This window comes from Hemibagrus wyckioides, linkage group LG27 (assembly GCF_019097595.1).
Source record: "Hemibagrus wyckioides isolate EC202008001 linkage group LG27, SWU_Hwy_1.0, whole genome shotgun sequence".
NCBI lineage: Eukaryota > Metazoa > Chordata > Actinopteri > Siluriformes > Bagridae > Hemibagrus > Hemibagrus wyckioides.
In genome coordinates this window covers 12,756,332-12,777,500 of record NC_080736.1, presented here as the reverse complement: position 1 = coordinate 12,777,500, position 21,169 = coordinate 12,756,332, and the positions used below count along the sequence as shown (strand labels likewise).

The 21,169-nt window shown below is 37.0% G+C and overlaps 2 protein-coding genes across 2 annotated transcripts in view; one reads left to right on the top strand and one right to left on the bottom strand.

Moving 5' to 3' along the window:
* Positions 1–20,444, top strand: part of zgc:165481 (uncharacterized protein LOC100073327 homolog) — a 22,676-nt gene extending 2,232 nt beyond the window's left edge. Inside the window, exon 2 of the mRNA XM_058382321.1 lies at positions 16,702–20,444. Within this exon, the coding sequence (XP_058238304.1) occupies positions 16,716–17,585 (870 nt within the window). The 5' untranslated portion in view covers positions 16,702–16,715 and the 3' untranslated portion in view covers positions 17,586–20,444. The remainder of the gene's footprint in view (positions 1–16,701) is intronic.
* cep89 (centrosomal protein 89) overlaps positions 1–21,169 on the bottom strand; it is an 86,880-nt gene that overhangs the window by 15,360 nt on the left and 50,351 nt on the right. The gene's annotated exons all lie outside the window — the stretch shown is intronic.

Sequence of the window (21,169 nt, the reverse complement as noted above, 5' to 3'; positions counted from 1 at the left end):
TACCAGAGCACATCTACACACTCACAGAGCTCATATATACACTACCAGAGCACATATACACACTCACAGAGCTCATATATACACTACCAGAGCACATATACACACTCACAGAGCTCATATATACACTACCAGAGCTCATATATACACTACCAGAGCACATCTACACACTCACAGAGCTCATATATACACTACCAGAGCACATATACACACTCACAGAGCTCATATATACACTACCAGAGCACATATACACACTCACAGAGCTCATATATACACTACCAGAGCTCATATATACACTCACAGAGCATATATATACACTACCAGAGCACATATATACACTCACAGAGCTCATATATCCACTCACAGAGCTCATATATACACTACCAGAGCTCATATATACACTACCAGAGCTCATATATACACTACCAGAGCACATATATACACTACCAGAGCACATATATACACTACCAGAGCACATATATACACTACCAGAGCTCATATATACACTACCAGAGCACATATACACACTCACAGAGCTCATATATACACTACCAGAGCACATATACACACTCACAGAGCTCATATATACACTACCAGAGCACATATACACACTCACAGAGCTCATATATACACTACCAGAGCACATCTACACACTCACAGAGCTCATATATACACTACCAGAGCACATATACACACTCATGCAGCTCATATATACACTCACAGAGCATATATATACACTACCAGAGCACATATACACACTCACAGAGCTCATATATACACTACCAGAGCTCATATATACACTACCAGAGCTCATATACACACTCACAGAGCTCATATATCCACTCACAGAGCTCATATATACACTACCAGAGCACATATACACACTCACAGAGCTCATATATACACTACCAGAGCACATATACACACTCACAGAGCTCATATATACACTACCAGAGCACATATACACACTCACAGAGCTCATATATACACTACCAGAGCTCATATACACACTCACAGAGCTCATATATCCACTCACAGAGCTCATATATACACTACCAGAGCACATATACACACTCACAGAGCTCATATATACACTACCAGAGCACATATACCTACTCAGAGCTCATATACACACTCACAAACCAATAAACACACACACATAGAGCTCATATACACACTCACAAACCAATAAACACACACACACACATAGAGCTCATATACACACTCACAAACCAATAAACACACACACATAGAGCTCATATACACACTCACAAACCAATAAACACACACACATAGAGCTCATATACACACTCACAAACCAATAAACATACATAGAGCTCATATACACACTCACAAACCAATAAACACACACACATAGAGCTCATATACACACTCACAAACCAATAAACACACATAGAGCGCAGATATACACTCACAAACCAATAAACACACAAACCTAGAGCTCATATACACTCACAAACCAATAAACACACAAACCTAGAGCTCATATACACTCACAAACCAATAAACACACATAGAGCTCATATACACACTCACAAACCAATGAACACACACACATGGAGCTCATATACACACTCACAAACCAATAAACACACATAGAGCGCAGATATACACTCACAAACCAATAAACACACAAACCTAGAGCTCATATACACTCACAAACCAATAAACACACATAGAGCTCATATACACACTCACAAACCAATAAACACACATAGAGCTCATATACACACTCACAAACCAATAAACACACATAGAGCGCAGATATACACTCACAAACCAATAAACACACAAACCTAGAGCTCATATACACTCACAAACCAATAAACACACACAGAGCTCATATACACACTCACAAACCAATAAACACACATAGAGCTCATATACACACTCACAAACCAATAAACACTCATAGAGCTCATATACACTCACAAACCAATAAACACACACAGAGCTCATATACACACTCACAAACCAATAAACACACATAGAGCTCATATACACACTCACAAACCAATAAACACTCATAGAGCTCATATACACACTCACAAACCAATAAACACACATAGAGCGCAGATATACACTCACAAACCAATAAACACACAAACCTAGAGCTCATATACACTCACAAACCAATAAACACACATAGAGCTCATATACACACTCACAAACCAATAAACACACATAGAGCTCATATACACACTCACAAACCAATAAACACACATAGAGCGCAGATATACACTCACAAACCAATAAACACACAAACCTAGAGCTCATATACACACTCACAAACCAATAAACACACACAGAGCTCATATACACACTCACAAACCAATAAACACACACAGAGCTCATATACACACTCACAAACCAATAAACACACACAGAGCTCATATACACACTCACAAACCAATAAACACACATAGAGCTCATATACACACTCACAAACCAATAAACACTCATAGAGCTCATATACACTCACAAACCAATAAACACACATAGAGCGCAGATACACACTCACAAACCAATAAACACACAAACCTAGAGCTCATATACACTCACAAACCAATAAACACACACAGAGCTCATATACACACTCACAAACCAATAAACACTCATAGAGCTCATATACACTCACAAACCAATAAACACACACAGAGCTCATATACACACTCACAAACCAATAAACACACATAGAGCTCATATACACACTCACAAACCAATAAACACTCATAGAGCTCATATACACATTCACAAACCAATAAAGACACAAACATAGAGCTCATATACACACTCAAACCAATAAAGACACAAACATAGAGCTCATATATACACTCAAACCAATAAAGACACAAACATAGAGCTCATATATACACTCAAACCAATAAAGACACAAACATAGAGCTCAGATACACACTCACAGTGCTCATATACACACACTCACACAGCTCAAATACACATTTACAGACCCACAGTGCTCTGGTTTAGAACACAAAATCCTGCATGTGTTTAATGATTACTCTACATCATGATTATGGTAATACAGAATATGGCTATAGGTTTGTGGAGACCTGACCACCACACCTGCATGTGGGACATTTAGCAAAATGTCTGAACTTTATTTCTTTGCTGTAGCATTAAGATTTTCCTTCTCAGCATTGCAATGCCCCTGTGCACAAAATAACTCCATAAAGACATGATTTCCCAAGTTTGATGTGGAAGAAACTTGAGTGGCCTGCAAAGGGACCTGAGTCATGGCATTAACCACAAAGAACACCTCTGGGATGAATGAAAATAGACTGTATACTGTGTTGACTGTGCAGACTATGCCCCAGGCCTTCTTGCTTAACATCAGTACCCGACCTCACTGATACCCACAGCCACATTTTGACCAAAATTAAGAAGACTAAAGGCTGAAATTGAACCCAGCCCATATTAATGGCCATGGTTTTGAAATAAGATGGTCATCAGCATGAACATTTTGGTATGATGGTTAGGTATCTATAAACTCCTGGTCATAAACTGTATACACTCACTGGCGATGCTATTATAAACACCTTTACACCTGCTCATTCATGAAAAAAGCTATCAGCCAATCATATGGCAGCATCACAATGCGTAAAGTCATGCAGATACAGTGAGCAGAAAAGTATCTTAGAGAGCACAAGATGTTAAACCTTGAGGTGGATGGGCTAAAACAGCAAAAGATCACATCTGATTTCACCCCTGTCAGAATAGACCTGTATTATGAGATTACCTGATTAAATATCAATTAGCAACATAAGGGCCTCTGTCAGTGGGTATCAGTGAACTAGCAGTGAAGGATATGACATTATAACTGCCCAGTTTTGATGGGCCTATGCCCACAATAACCTCAGATTCCTGCTCTTGTTTGACAGGAGTGAAACCTGATGTAGGCTTCTGCTGGTGTGTCCCAATGGCCTCAAGGTTCAACATTTTGTTGTGTATTCTAAGATGCTGGTCTGCTCACCATGGTTGTAAAGAGTGGTTAAATGAATTGCCATTGCCGTCCTGTCAGCTCAAAACAGTCAAAACAGCCATTCTCCTCTGACATCTCACATCAACAAGGCATTTCCACCCACAGAACTGCCACTCACTGAATGCTTTTTGCTTTTGCAAAACTCTAGAGACTGTTGTGCAGAAAAATTTCAGGAGATCAGCAGTTTCTGGAACATTCGAATAAGATGTGAACATTGTGAGTAGAAGCTCTTGAGCTATATCTGTCTGAATTACTGTAAAATAGGCCAGGTAATGCATATACAGAGTTTTAAGAGAAATGTCTAACGTCCTTTATCAGCTGTGCGAAGTGCTTCTGAGGCTGTAGGAGGTGAAACCAATAGATCTCTAAAATAGGCTGATGATGGAATGGCTGTTGTTAAAACTCTACATTCTTTGCATGGGATTCCAAAGTGCTGAACATGTAGATGAGCTCTTTCAACTTCCTCACTTCATTGTTCCCATAAAAACAACCACTAAAAACAGGGATGTCGTTTATGTTACAGTGTGTCTAATGCTGCTGATATTTCTGACCACTGGAGAAGAGAAATCCTTTATTTTAGATGGTATAATGTATGTACAGCTGATTGCAACTCTTGCAAAAGAGAGACAGTAAACAACTCCTATGGTGATTCATGCGGAGTGATGAGTGATTAAAAACTGATCCTTTAGGGCCTGTGATATTACTGCCTGTGTTAATAAATTTGCATGCAGAACTTTTAGAAGGATTGCCTGCTGGATTACAATAGATTGTGTCAGACAGATCGTTTAATTCACTCCTGACAAGCATGTCTTATTTGTCCAGTCTGCTAAAGATGAGCAACACTGTATTCTCAGGGTCAGCCTGATGAAATCCTTATACAGCCATATCACACTGACCAATCAGGGGAAAATTCTCTATAAAGAACTTCTACTAAAATATTAATAATCCTTACTTTAGACACATTATGTACCTGTTAAGTAATACAGTGTCAGTGTATGATTAAGCTTCCACAGCTGACATATTCCAATTATAGTCATTTATCATAACCTAAATAGTTATGCAGTACTATAAACAAAATGAATGCAAATGTATTTGAAACATGATTAGCAGTTAAGTTTGCAAGCTTTCCATACACACACCTCAGAAATCATTCAGATCTGGTTTCCTCAGTTTTTAGCTGTGATTTTCAGACTGTAACTGTTGCTAGCTTAAGTAACAGATCAATCAGATTTATGGATTACACAAATATCACTAGCTGATCAACAAATTGAGTAAAATGACACTGTTCCATGTAAAAGGTAAAAGGTTTTTTTTTTTTTTTTTTTTTAAAGTTGAGGATTGTTTTGTAAAACCCAATGAAAAAAAAAGTTGTGAATATAAATCATGGGGTCTGGGTTTGAGCAAGGGAAATAACAACAATGACAAATGGTACATATGCATTCATAAAAAGAGCAGACCCAGGAGTGTACTTTAAAGAAAAAACTGATATAGAGGCAATAACCTCACAGTTTTATGTATAAAGCCAATAGGAAATGTTCTCCATAGAGGATGCAGGTAGATATACTGATTCATAGCTTACAACTTCACACTCATCTGGAATTCTAATTTCAATGCATTGTTTTTGCAATGCGGTTTAAGATAAAATGCAGTTAGGCCTTGCCTTTTTTTTTATGACCCAGCAATGTCACCACAGTTTTCACCCTGGCACTTTCCTACTGCAGTAGACAGAGGTGAGGGTAAAAGGGTGTTATACAGTAGGGGATCTATTTTTAAAGGACTGTATTTACATAGATTTCTAATGTAGCCGGTGCTCTAATAAAAAAAGAAGAATTAAAACCACAGAAAATATGGGAACAGAAAAATAGAAATAGAATCTACATATGTTTACTGTAGCCTAACTAACTAAAGCTACTTATATAAAACAAATATACAGCATATCAGTAGTCCACTATTATATTATTGACAATATAAATCAGAAATATCTTCCTGTGTCCGTTATTTATACTCCTGTTAAATATCTTGTCACTCCTCCATTTCAACTTTTCACAGTGCTTGGTTTACCCTCTACCGCTTGCTCTCTTCAAGCAATGCTTTTAATATTTTATAGCATATAAAGAAGATAAACTGCGAAGGTCACATCTGCTGCTGATTTGTTAGGTGGTTTTTTTATACATTCAAGTAAAATGTACAGCTTTGCATACATTTTTCAAACAAAAAACACTTTATTAGAAGGAATATTGTATTATCTGGAGAGTAAAAGCACAGGTCTCCTTGGACATAATTTATTAAATAAAACAAGACACAAGCACAAAGTTGTATTTGATAAGGTGCTGTAAGAAACTGACGGATTACATAAGCAGGAAATATACAATTCTGCTGAGCAAGCATGAACGGTGAAGAATTACTATATTCATGTGTATACAAACGTACTGTTTGTGGTAAAAAGCACTGCGACTAATAGGCATATAAGGCCACATTTGCCTTCAAACCATGACTTCATTGTACTCTAAGGGATTTTCCGTGCCCTTGTTGCAGAGTTTGGAGAATTACTTTGCCTTTGTGTTGTAGTTTTTGCTAAAAAACCCATTACCTATTAGCAAATGGACCTTCCGAGATTCAGGGATGTTTATACAACAATCATTTCGAAACTCCTTGTCTGCACATAAACTGTGAATTTAAAGTTCTCTAAATCACAGCTCATTTTTCTTTACCATTAACAGCTACATGAATCAGCATAATCTGTTCTGAATTAACTAATCAGTCCTCAGTTGTATTTATATCTCCACACACTAAAGACTCTCACAAAAACAGTTTATGCCAGTTCATAATTTATAATCACACTATTCAGTATCACATAAAAGAGAATAGGTTCCTCTGAAAGTTTCTTCCTCGTGTCAGCTCAGTGAGTTTTTAGCGCTTGTTAGGGATCTAAATCTACTGTAGAACTGTATTTCTTTAAAGCTGTTCTGTGAGAAATGCCTATTTGTTGAAAGTGCTACACCAATATGATTGAATTGCATATGTAAGCCTGATGTGAGGAAGAGAAGCAAACTGTGTTTCAGAAGTTATAGAGTGGTGAGTTTAACAAAAAGTAGCTCACATAATTATAGGATAACCAGAGATAATATTATCTTACTCTGGTACGGTAAGCATGCTCGATGAAGAAAGAAGCATTTTGGATGTAAATACAAGAGACTTTCTTTTAAATTGGTGTTTTGTGACCTGTTGCTCTTTCAAACCTAGCTTCATTTGGAAACATTAATTTCCCAGTTGTGCTGAGAGAAATGTGCTGTGCCCTGGAGTATAAGAGAGAACAGTTGTAGGATAGCTGAAATTGAACTCCACTCAGCAGTTATGGAGAGTTTTGTCAACAAATGAAGATATTTATTTGCCATTCTGTAGCCAGAACAGAGTATTTCCCATTGCTCCTTTCACATGCCACTTTGACTTGTATTAGCTTACACTATATGTTGACAAGCAGTCATTGGCCAATGCAAACATACATCATGTGTGAACATTGGTTACAAACAGGAATGATCCTAATCACCACCAAATCTGCACTAGTTACCTATTTTATATTTCTCAGCAAGTCCTAATTTCAAAATATAATAAATGTACTGGAACCACACACTACTACTCCAGCTGCTCATTTGTATTCAAATTGTTTTATATTTTAGTTATCATACCTATACATTGCGTATCCTGTATATCCCATAACACTGAGCCACAGGTTCCAGATATTTTTCAGATAGCAATACAGGGCCTCTACACGCTTATGAGAGTTTTCACAGCCAACCGAGATCTTTCACAAATACTACTACAGCATTTAAGAGGCTGCAGCTATGGAAGGATATTATTATCGTGTTAGACAGGTGCAGTAGGAGCAATATAATTAAGGAACTGAAGCCTTAATCCTGTAATGATAGGGACAGCTGGACAAATTCCTTATATTAAAACAGCACAGACGAAAGGGATGAAAAGGAAAATGGTAGAAGGGTGTATGAATAGAGAGGAATTGTCCTCTCTTGTGTTCTGTGGAAACATTTTGCCATTTGACCATCATGTGGGGAAAAAAAACAGAAAATGTAATTGTAATTCGTTAGAAGTTAGAAAATGCAAAACTATTCATACATGAATTAGACCAAACTCTATGTAGCTTAACTAATCCCACAAACAAATCTTATAAAATCACAACTCCTATACAAATATAAAAGATGTAATTAAACATATATTTGAACCCGCTTACACAGAATGGCTCTAAATTTAGCTAGACTCTTAATATAGAGTTCTGTCAGTATATTCCCTGGACAGACAGGTTGACAAATTTGACATCCAAAGCAATCATTTCTGACAGGAGCTGCCATGCAGGGACAAATCACTGATGTGGAGTAGGAAAAAAAATGCAGTCTTTATTTTTAATCATTTTATTTATTATTTTAAATGACTGGAAGCTGATTTTCCGCTTTATGCCATGATGAACTATTGACATTTCTGAGAAAGAAATCAGCTTGATGTGGGATGAGTGTTGATGAGTGAGAGGGCAGTTAAGATGAGCTGCAAATAATAGAGAGATGTTTGTGAGACGCTGACATTTTCAGAGCCGGCTGCAGTGTCCTCTATATAACATGACCCAAGTCTCCTGAGTAAAGCCTGCCTCACATACACATCTCTCTCTCTCTCTCTCTCTCTCACACACACACACACACACACATACAGTCAAGACTGTCTTACACCACCTTTCATCTACACTTGTGAAAACACTTAAAGAACAAGAACAGAGTACAGCAGAGACGAGACTGCAGACTTGGTGCCAGTTTTGCTGAAACACAAACACAAGTGCTTCAGCTGAAGAAGGTGGCACTCAAACATGTGGAGTGATTATCCTCATCAATCACATTTCTCTTACAAAACTGAGCAACACTTGTACAATCCCAGCTCAAATTCACAACTCTGTCAATGTTGGCACATAGTATTTGGCACTATATATTGAAAAAAATATCCCAAAGCAATACCATTTAAGATCTAAAGGTCCATCCCCAATAACCACAAATAAACAGCAGTCCACTGTGCTGACAGTGATTTACTACGACTGACCAAAATCCCACATGAAGAGCACAAAACTGAGTGTGGTCTGTTTGTATTTATTGTTGTGGTGATTTACAAATAATCATTACAAAGTCACATGCTCTTGACAGGAAATGCAGGGTTAAACGTTCACCGGCCACTTTAATAGGAACATCTGCATAGCTGTGCATTCACACAACTAGCAACACATCCAATAAGCCAATCATATTTCAGCATGATAAACAGCACATAAACAGGTTCAAACAAATGTGGACAGCTGAAGATTGGAAAACACTGTGTGCTCCTTTTCTATTCTTTAACTGTCTAGTTTCTGAGTCTGCATCTATTGTTCCCTCAGATTCCTGTTATCAGCTGACAAAATAGTCTTCTGCTATAGTTAGGATTTAAATCGTGTGCATTTTGAGGTGCTTTTCTGTTCACCATGGCTGTAAAGAGTGGTCATCACTCTTACTGTAGCTCAAACCAATCTGTCCATTCTACTCTCTTATTAACTCAAAGGATGTTTTTTTGTGGAGTTTTTGCTTTGTGTGTAAACGCAGTTTTGTGAAATCTCAGGAGAGAATCACTCAAATAAGTCCATCTGTCTCCAACAGGCATACCATGGCCAAATTCACCAAGATCACATTTTCACCCAGTACTGATGTTCGGTGTAAATATATATATATTATATATATATAAATAATATAAATAAAACTGCATCTGCATGTTTTTATACACTGTGCTGCTGCCACACGATTGGCTACTTGGATAATGTATGAATGAGCTAGTGTACAAGTATCTCTGTAGTTAAAGTCTCTGTATATGGATACACTATGGCAGAGGTTTAAAACAACAACAACAACAACAAAGGCAAAGAAATGTAATAGAGACAACATTTGTGAGGACGCTGGGGGTAAAATTAAAAGCGTAACCAGGCTAGTCACATATCCAGCCCTGATAAAACCAATATTATTATTATTATTATTATTATTATTATTATTATTATTTCAATATCATGATTGTAATTTAGAGACATTTTCTCATTAACAACTTTTGTTGTTGAATGGCAGAAAAAGGCTTCAGGAAATGTACAAGCACTTCATATTAATTTGCACAGACAAAAAAAGCTGTCCTTGAAGTGATTTTCAGGCTCTGGTATACATAACACTGGGGGCGCTTATTAAATTTGAAAGGTGTACCAAAAGTCTCCATAGATAAGAGAAATAAACACATATTTGTACTTTATATTATATTATATTATATTATATTATATTATATTATATTATATTATATTATATTATATTATATTATATTATAATGCATCCAATATCATTCTTAGGTCATATCTAGATCAGGAAGCTGGGATCTAAGGAAAGATCAAAAGTTAGTAGAAATGAGAGGATGTAAAGGATGTTTTGTTCTAAATAAAGTTACATTTTTGCTTCAAGTGTTCATTTCCCCTATGTATGGAGACATTAAGACACTTTGTATTTGCATGAACTTCATGTCCTGTTAGGGAGAAACAGCTTTATTTGAAGTGCATGTATTTTTACGCACATCCTTACTGTACAACTAGGCAGAAGACTGGAAAAAAAACAGCTCGCTTCCATATATGCATCTTTGCAACTCTCTCTCCATGTAAACCTAAACCAATATAAAGGGAATAATCATAAAATGCTCACCAAAGCCTTAATCTGCTGGAAGAATCCAGTTATTTCAGCAAGCAATGAACAAATTGTCCCCCGGTTCCTGTAGAAAAAACCAGGGGGTAGAGAGAAACCATGGCAACAGCACTCTAAACTTATTATTATATAGTTCACTCAAACAGATCAACATCTGGAGCATAGACCTATGGGGAAAGCCATATGCAGCAGTGTTCTCACGATAACAGTTAATGGTTAAACTAACAGTCTGTAATGAATTTGTGATGAATACAATTATGATGTGGATAAAGATGACATCCATTGTTATTTATTCATTTACACCATGAGAATTCACCTAAATTTGTATTAATCACATAAATTTCATAGAAATTAACATAGTAATTTGAGGTTTTTGTCAGGTTTTATCCTAGCAGTTACTGCCAGTATCGTTCCAGCATTTACCTCTGTTAATATTTCTCTCCAAGTGGTAGAAAGTTTATATTTACTTCTAAACATCTTGAGTGTTACAGAGCACTGAGACTAGTTGATGAATACTATTGCAAGCTACTTTTGGCAAAACATTTCAAAATGTGGGGTTTGATGTCCTCTTCACCACTGCACAAAATAATCCTGCCAGTAAAAGCACATGTCCAGAGGGAATTCAAGGCTGTGTTCCAAACAGCACATTGCACCATAAGTTGCATGCTTAATTAGTACTATACTAAATGGTTTCTCAGCACAAATAGTAATTTGTGCTGAGAAACCATTTAGTATAATACACTATGCAGTATGGAAAGGCACCCATGTATTCACGACTCTAAAACACAGAGCAATAAATAAACACAGCAGATGCTCTCACCTGATATAACTGAGATTGTTTGAATATAACTTAGTAACTCAGTAACTATACATATTCCACAGTTTCCCACCAAACAATAGATCAAATAAATGCCTTGTCTGTTCAGCAAGAAGGAAGCCAAACTCCATCACAAATCTATACTGTACGACAAAAAGGATGAGGACACCTGAACATCACAGCCGTATGACAGTCTTCTCTAACTTGTTGCCTCAACGTTGGAAACACACAATTGTCTAGAATGTCTTTTTATGATTAGCAATAATATTTCCTTACACTGGAACAATAACGATAAATGAAACCTGTTCCAGCATGACAGTGGCCCTTGTGCTCAAACTTGAGTGAAATGGCTTCAAAATCGTCTGGAAAAGAATGGCTGTTATAAGCAGCAAAGCGGTAACCATTTCAATATTAATGATCGAATGGGATGTCCAGTGGTCAGGTGTCCACAATCTTTTAGCCAGATAGTGTATTTTCCTTTTCTAGTATTATATTGACTTTGACTCTCAGACTCTTTCTCACCCCTGATTGACTGCTAACTATCTTTCAGACATATTTGGTGCTGTTGCTGGGCTGTGATGTTTGATGTATCCAACCTGACACCTCTGACACCGGGGCTGATTCTGAAATATAATTTCAGGTTGACAAAAATAAATAACCTTCTCCTTACAAGCATCTCCTTCCATACATTTTTCTTAGTTTAATTTTTTTGTTGGTCTATATTGAATATATAGGCCACAATACTTTATGACTACGTACACTGTATATCTCTTATTTCACTTGTTAACCTTTTAACTACTTTTTGTACTAGGTAAGAGCTGCTGATCATTTTTGCGCTGTGTCTTAGGGAGGAGTGTACCGTCTGTATGACAAGAATTTCATTGTCTATAAATGATAGATGCTTAAAGCACTCATTATGCACATGACTGTTTCACACACAGTCACACTACTACAGACTTTAGCACATGTAGTGTTAAAATGCTTTATACATTATAGGCTTTTATTTAAAATGATAATTTTGTTATGGATGATGATAGTACTGAATAAAAAAATTATATTATATATGGAAACATCTAAAGTAAAAAATACAAAATCATAATAGTAAAAAAAATCTATTATAGTTTGGAAAAATACAGAAAGATGAAAATAGGATTTTACATGTGTATTACTCACTTCAAGAGAAAGAATCACAAAGAAACACACACCATTAAGGGCTAGATGTCAGCCTGGCTAACTCGTCAATATATTGTCCAGCTTATGTAGGCAGCTAAATTTAGCTACTGGATGTCTAAAGATCTACAACCAAACAAACAATGAAATGAACAAACGAATTGGATTCCTCAGTCTGTGAAGGGGAGAGGTTATGGAAAAGGAAACACAACAAAATATGTATACTGTGGGGTTACACACACACACACACAAGAATATTTTTAGACCTATTGCTCCTTTTCAGTGGTGTTTCAATATATAGATATATATTGATATATTTATATATCAATTAGCAACACAAGTGGAGGCCTCACGCCCTGGATGTTAGTGAACTGATGTTCAGGATTTAGACTTTTTAACATCACAATGGTCATTTTTCATTCAAGTTTTGATTAACCTGATTGTAGCCATTCTGATTTTTGACATTCTGTGATGCTTTTCTACTCACCATGGTTGTAATGAGCAGTTTGAGTTATTGTAGGCTTCCTGTCAGCTGAAATGGTCTGGCCATTTTTCTCTGACCTTTCTCTTCAACAAGCATTGACAACACTGCTGCTCACTGGATGTAACCCTAATCCTAACTCTAGGCACTGTTCTATGTAAAAAATGCCAAGCAATCCACGTTTTCTAAAATCCTTGAAGCTGCCCATCTGGCACCAACAACTATGCAATGCTCAGTGTCACTGAGAACAAAATTAAGATTTTGGAGCTTAAGTAAATATGCAGCGATTCCTGAAATCTTCACTGCCAGACCACTTTAAATGCCAACAAGCCTCTATTTCTTCACCTCATCTCTTATAGGGAATTAATAAATGATGGGTATATTTGACTGAACTGGGTTTTATATGGCATGCACTGCTCATTTTAATAATTAAACTAGGCTGGCTTTTTCTGCTGCACACACATTGATCGTACTGGAGTAGGAGATAAATAAGATGGCTTGGTTTAAGAGAGAACCGTGATTAGCACTTAATGCAACTTAATGGACAATGTGTCTAGGAGCATTTTCCCTTATACAAACTAGGTACAAGCAAAATGCAGCTCCAAATATATACTTGCAAAAGCAAAAAGGTAAGAGGTGTTTTTGCTGCATTTTTATTGTAGCCTTGGCAGCTTGACCTCATAGACTGCAAGTCATCTGTTTAGTGTAAAGATCCATAGCATCTGCCACAGCTTTAATCAGAATCACTTATTTTGTTCCACAGCATAAAGACAACATGCTATTAGCCCATTTAGTGTGGATACACTGGCAATTGATTAATCCTGCTTTTTATACCTCGAAGGTGAACAAGGGTGAAAGTATCACTGTCTTAATATTAGAAGATAGTTTGCGATATGTAGACATTCAATCAGAGTGGCACCTTGATTTATACCCCATGATTAATTATATCAGCAGCTGAAATCTATCCATTTTTACAGTCATATTGGTGACAGATTTGCTTAATTATTGCACATATTTAACTGAAGCCATAGGATTAGCTAACTAAATAATTCTGTACTGTGAAGCTGAGCATTAACACTTGTACTGAACAGTCTGAAGTCAGCGGTGGATGATGAATTTGAAATGCTGATGCTATGAGAATTTAATGGTTTCAACAAACGGAGTGAAGCCACAGTATTTCTTTTATAAGTCAACTAAACTACAGTCTATGAGAAGCAAAACTAGTGAGGCTATAGTGACTCATACTGAAGACTTTGGGAATGTTCTCAGGTGATTACTGAAAATGCTGTGTGATGGTGTCAAATATACAGTGTGTTTGAATTACCAGTTGTGAGAAACCTCAGATGGATGGTTTGATTGATGGATGGAGAAATCGTGTAATCATACATTAAGGAAACTCATAATTTTTCTATTGGTTAGCTCAGCGAGCAAATGAAAGCTCCAGTGCACTTGCCCTGATTCAGTCGAACTATGTATTGTTAGCTAGTTACGAACATTAATACAGACAGTGTGGAAACTAATATGTGTATTATAGTCATTATCTTCGAAAATGTAACACATTGTGTTTGTGCCCTCAACAAAGAGACAGCAAGTGGTTGGCCAACATTTTCATCCATGAAATGCACTTTATTTTGCTAGTTTTCATCTTTCCACATACCAGCATGTCCCAGGTGAAACTGTGAAAAGGAGTTTTGTTAAGTAACAGAACACTGAACAAAAACAACACTAATATAATTTTCTTTTTTTATTTTATTAATTGTTTATTTTTGCTTGCACGATACTGGAGGGATCTTGGGATGTGCTTTAATTTTAAGCATTTCGGTTTGTATACTTTTTGCCGGTTTTGGTTTCTGCAGACACTGTGTGTGTGTGTGTGTGTGCTGATCAAAATGAATTCTTATTAATCTTCATCCCAATAATTGCCTGCCACTTTATTAAGTTTTATGATACTGTGACATTACCATATAAAAGTAATGACTATGTGTTTACCTCTGTCTGCTTGATTGAGTTTTGTATTGAAAAATGAAGAACACTAGCTGTCAGGTCAAGCGACAAAGCAACAAGCAAACACTCGTTTGCCGTGTAGGTTTATGACATGGACCCATAATGCTGCAGACAGCAACGAGCCACACAAGATATAACAGAATGACAATTTAAGCAATTTTGTTATATTAAAAGTGATAAATCCCAATGATTTGCTCTTCCCCCTGAACAATCCTTCGGTATAGGATGTCCAATATCTTAGGCAAAAAGAGGAAATGACATTAAACCCATGTATTAAATGATATATGGTAATATGGTAATAATGTATAAATGATACAGCATCTGGTATGTAACTTATGGGAACATAAAAATCTGTCCACTTACTACTGATAATGGTATTAGAAGCAACATTATTAGAAGAAAGAGATTCAACACAATAAGTGTGCTATTGTGTCAATCTAATGTTAATTTTAGCGTAAGAGCAACTATCCTGACAATAAAACTTTTTACATATATATATATAATTCCAATCATAATTTTGGTTCAGGATGTTGTAATGTTTTCACACATGTCGACTTGATACTTATCAGATTAGCAGAATCGGGTATGTTAGAGCAGGGAAGGCTATAAAATATGCAGAGCAGAGCTATTTCAGGGCCAGCATTGGCAACCACTTCCCTGAGAAAAAAAACAACCCAGCTACTTCTGTATGTTGCATTGCTATGAAACATAGGAGTTCTGACACTTTTTCTTAAGTGCCCAAGATATCAATATCATTCAACAAAAACATTCTTTCAGGCATTTCCTTGTCATACTATACAAATCAGTTACACATGAAATTCAATTATTTAATAGTGAAAACAGGATTGCAGGATATATTGTTTTATATATATACATGAGAGAGAGAGAGAGAGAGAGAGAGAGAGAGAGAGACTTTTTACACAAGTTCATGGGCAAGCATTACCAAACAAGCTCCCCATCACATCCTAATTCAAGTGACTGACAGCAGCAGCCTTGGCTTAATCAGACAATGTCAATCTGTACAAATATGCCTAAACTCCAGCATCCCACAAAGCTGTGGCTCTGTTCTAAATCAATCAACCATATTTGCATGTCATGTTACTACACTCTGGAAAGCCAAAACAAATTGCTTCTGGAAATGCATTTATATGCCTGTTCCCACATTATTAACAATAGAGAAATGTTTGTAGAGAAGACTGAAACCTTTGCCCAGAGCCAGTTCCATTTTATTCTTTCACTTGCAATTAATCTTCCTCCTTGGCTTCTTAGACACTATAGAAAAGCCATCAAGTGGCATAATAATGAAGAAAAAAGTAGTGCAGGACTAATTTAGGTAAAAAAAACCAAACAAACAAAACAAAACATATTTTTCCAAAGCAGTGTAAATGAATACATGTGAACGATAATCATCATTTCTTAAATAATAATAGCTAACATAATAGCTTTTTTTTTTTTTTTTTTGCAGAGTATGATGCCAAGATGAGCTGTGCTCAGGCTGAACCAGACGAAAGGCCTGCAAATCCCAGTGACAACTCTAGTCCCATTGCAAATGCCAATCCAAATGTCACTAAGCCTAGTGTCTCTGGAAGCCCTATCGCCAGTGCCAATGCACCCTCAAATCCAAGCAATACTTTTAACCTCAATGCCACAAACACCAGCGATGAGATTGAGTGCAAGATCTGTTATCAGCGCTACAACATTCATAGCCGTAAGCCCAAGATACTGGACTGTTTGCACCGTGTTTGTGCTCGCTGCCTTAACAAGATCCTGGACATTGGGGACAGCTCAGGCTGCATCTGCTGTCCCTTCTGCAGGCACGAGACAAGAGTTAGTGACTATGAAGTGGCAGCACTACCAGATGACTCAAACATCATGTCATTCCTGGCAGTTCGAGACAAGTGCTGGAGCTCAGACCACAACAAAGAGGTGGTGCTGACACCCAAGAGCTTATCGTCCAGTGACAGTCCATACCACGATTCTTCTAACTGCCTGGTCATCACCATTATGGAAGTCCAGAGAGATGCACAGCATTCACCCAGTCGCAATGGTAGCTCCGATGACTATGGGGAACACAGCCTGGACTCTGTATCAGTGGCATCCAATGGTGGCACAATGGACCAGGACGCATTCACCAAGTTTTGCAATCACGTACCCCGGATCCTTGTGTGGTTACTTGGCTTCTTCTACTTTGGGTCCTTGCCACTAGGCATTTACTTACTGGTGATCCAAAGAGTTACTCTGGGTATTGTATGTGTTAGCCTTGTCCCCACCAGCCTTACTGTGTGTCTAGTGTATGGATTCTGCCAGTGCCTCTGCCAAGGCATATGTGACTGCTCTAGCAGAAGCTGACTGGACACAACACGACATCCCAGAATGAGCTGCGCGAACAAACTTATAACACAAAGACACCTTCTTATATGTGTTGAGGGCTATTATACTTAAGAAATATCGCACGAGCAAGAGTGATGTTGCACTGAATATCAGGTAATCACAGCTATAATGATATTCAATGTAACAAGCAGGAGTGTGATATTGATATTGCGTTCATACCCAAGTTTTAAAAATCTGAAATTCATATAGTGTAACTGACATTTCACACACACACACACACACACACACACAGCGGCCAAATATTTTCTTTATTTTTGCTCCATCAAAGAAAAAAGAAGCTAAAGAAGCCACAGCTGAATAGAGCGCTGCGTGTTGCCAAGCACGCGCTGACGGACAACCTGTAGTACATGTAGTAATATTTTCAATTAACAAACTATTGCTAAAATTGAAATTTTGTGTGATGAACACAAACAAGTAGAGTGAAATGTACAGTACAAGTGCTTTTATATTAAAAGTCAGCACTCTTGGAATGCCACTTTTTAAATGACTGTTGTATAATAAGCTAAAAATGTAAAGCTGTCACTTTCCTTAACAAACAAAACAAATGTCACATCTGTCAGTGTGTGAGGCCTGGTTTATACTTCTGCTTTAAAGTGTATATGTTTCATGACTCAAAGAAGGGGTTTATAGCTAGGAGGTGCAATAACGGTCTCTCATGCTGTCTTCCCAAAAGCTAACACTGAGTCATGAGTAGCTAGGGTGCTGTGTGTCAACCAGCCTGTAGGCAAGGGCTGACTGGTTGAGGCAGGGAGGTATATCTGGTTGTATACTTGAAAACATTATGACCTTGTAACCCCAATTGTGCCAAGTCTATCAAGGGTTTTCAGACCTATCCTGCCCTAAATCCACATCACATCCTGTACTTTTTCTCTTTTTCGCTTATGGGCTGGGGACATGCTTCTTCAAACCCTTTTGTAAGTGCAGTCCATTCGACATAATATACATAACTGTAACAGATGAAAAACTATTTCTAGAAATATCTTTTCAGCTGTAGTCATGCTTTTGCTCATTTTTAGGGAGCAGTCTTGAATGAAAAAATGTGTCCTGTACGACAACACTCTCGTTTTCCTACAGCTATAAGGTGTCTGCCTTTTGTCTGTCTTTGCTTTATACATATTTATATGATCACTTTACTGTATCATGGATTTATTTGCAGGAAACTACAGTCATGATATTGTGACATGTGAGAATATAAAGTGTGAGACAGTTTATACTGACTGTAGCTGTAATTATAATGGCCACTTCAATCAACTCGCAGGATCCAGCAATTTTCTTTTCTTCTAAGGGACTCCAGTATGGTGGTGCAATTTCTTTCCTTTTTGAAAAACGATTAAGTATTCATCACTCTGTGATTGCTACAATTGTCGATTTAAACACAAAAGTTAAATGGAGTTGCTTCGAAATATGAATAACTTAATTTTTTGTGAATTGACTTGCTTAATAACTGATGATGGCCCAACACTTTTCAAAACACTCGTTGTCTCATATTTATTATTCCTACAGTGAAACACTGGCTCTGAGACTGTTTTGGCTTACCCCATTTTATTTATTCTGGTACATATGACATTGCATCATATTGTAAACACGTATGACATGGATCTATGAAGGCAGGCACCTATATGAGCGTATGCGCAAATACGTGTTCGCAGAAGTATAAACCATGCTTAACATTAAGGATGTTTATTCCTCTTAGTACTATATTAAAGCCATACAACATGGCAAATAATCCCCGAAATGTCCTCCAGAACACCAACTGGAAAGCCAAATGATGAAACAATTTCCAGTATGGAGGCTGAAGTAATCAAGTTTGAGCTTTGTGTTTGTAGCCATAACAAGCTTTTTTGTGAGTATTGTAGCAAACTGCTGTAGCAATCTACGAAATGTTATGACTTGTTGAAAAGTGAGGTCAAAGTGATGATTCAAAGACGTTAAGAGCACATAATAAACTGGAGCCATTTGTGGGAAAGAGGTTAAAATAAAGTGGATTTACTTTAAGTGCTTGTAAGTTCTATATCAAGAGACATAATCCATTAATGAGGCAACATTTTATACTGTTGATAGAGACATAGCCAGTTTTCACACTGCCAGACATATTGTATCCTTGCCAAGTCCTTCACACTTTTATTATATTACATGGCTGTCTGTAAATAGGGCCATGGGTTAGATGAAGTACACGAAAAGCACACTTGGGATAACATGACGTGGCTTTTGAGAGGAAAACAATAGTTACTTGCAGGGGTCTTTTGTTCTTTGTCATCTCTCTCACTGGTCCTGTCTCTCTCCTTGACAGCCAAATGGAATAGAATGACAGGAAATGCTGTCCCATCTGCCCTATCTGGCACAATGACCACGCTTGAGGTATTCTCAGAAGAATAGCAAAAGGCGAATATGAAAAACAAACATCTCAAGAGATACAACGATGCACTCAGGACTGATAAGAGGGAACAGTGTATGATTAAGAGGAGATCTGGCTGGAGAAATATCTGAGAAATACTTCAGTTGATTGAAGAAGAGGAAAGGAGACAAATGTTATCATGGAGAAACTTTCGAATCTTATCTTTCATCTTTCAATCACCTGGCATGACCTGACTACCAAAAACCAAGAGATTTGTAACTATTTAACATGTGGTCAGTTTAGGATAGTTGCTTAATTTCTTTTAAAAATGAACTGCGTGCAATTCTGTGAATTACAAATACTGGCTCTTGCACATTTTAAACATTACATGAAAGCCATGTATTAGTGCAATAAAGCAGAAGAGCAGACCTTAAATCCATTATTAATACTCAAGTGTGGAGCAGCATTAAATCTACAGTAAGTCACCTTGAAATTCCTATTTTGTGTGTAAAAACAACGCAAAGTCAATGAAATGGTAATATTAAATACATAAATATGACGAATTCATAAATCATAAAGGATATCAGAATAGACACTTCGTAATCACATACCATTATTATCGCAAAGACTGAATAATCCAATTAAGAGTAAACTGCAGTGATTCATGTCATAAATACGATATACTGAAAATAAAGTAACAGACTTCTAACAGACACACAATAGATTTCAATGCTTGTCATCTTATCACTAATATAACATCGGATTAGTCATTTGTATTCTTGCATGTTTCCTCCTTTTGGGCTTAAAGTCAAGGGTTTGTGTTTAAAGGTGGTGGTCTAGCCCCTACTGAGAAACTCTACTGTTGAAAAAGTTTATTTGCCAAAAGCCACTTTCTTCTTTTTCCGTCTTTTTCACACTTCAGCAACGCTAAAAATGACTTTCTCACAACAGTGAGGTCAACAAACTCCTTCATCTCCAAACAACCTTGAAAATGTCCTTGCAAACTTCCATTTAAGGCCATATTTATATACACAATCAAATATTTAACATCTTCCTTTCAGTTGTTTTAGGCCAAGGTGCTGCATAAATTTTAATAGATGCTGAATAATTTAGAAACAATATTCTTCAAGGTGAGCACTTTCTGTCTGTCTCTCCTGCTCTGCTTCTTCTCTGACCTACAGTCGCTTGATCTTTCTTGCCTCTTTTT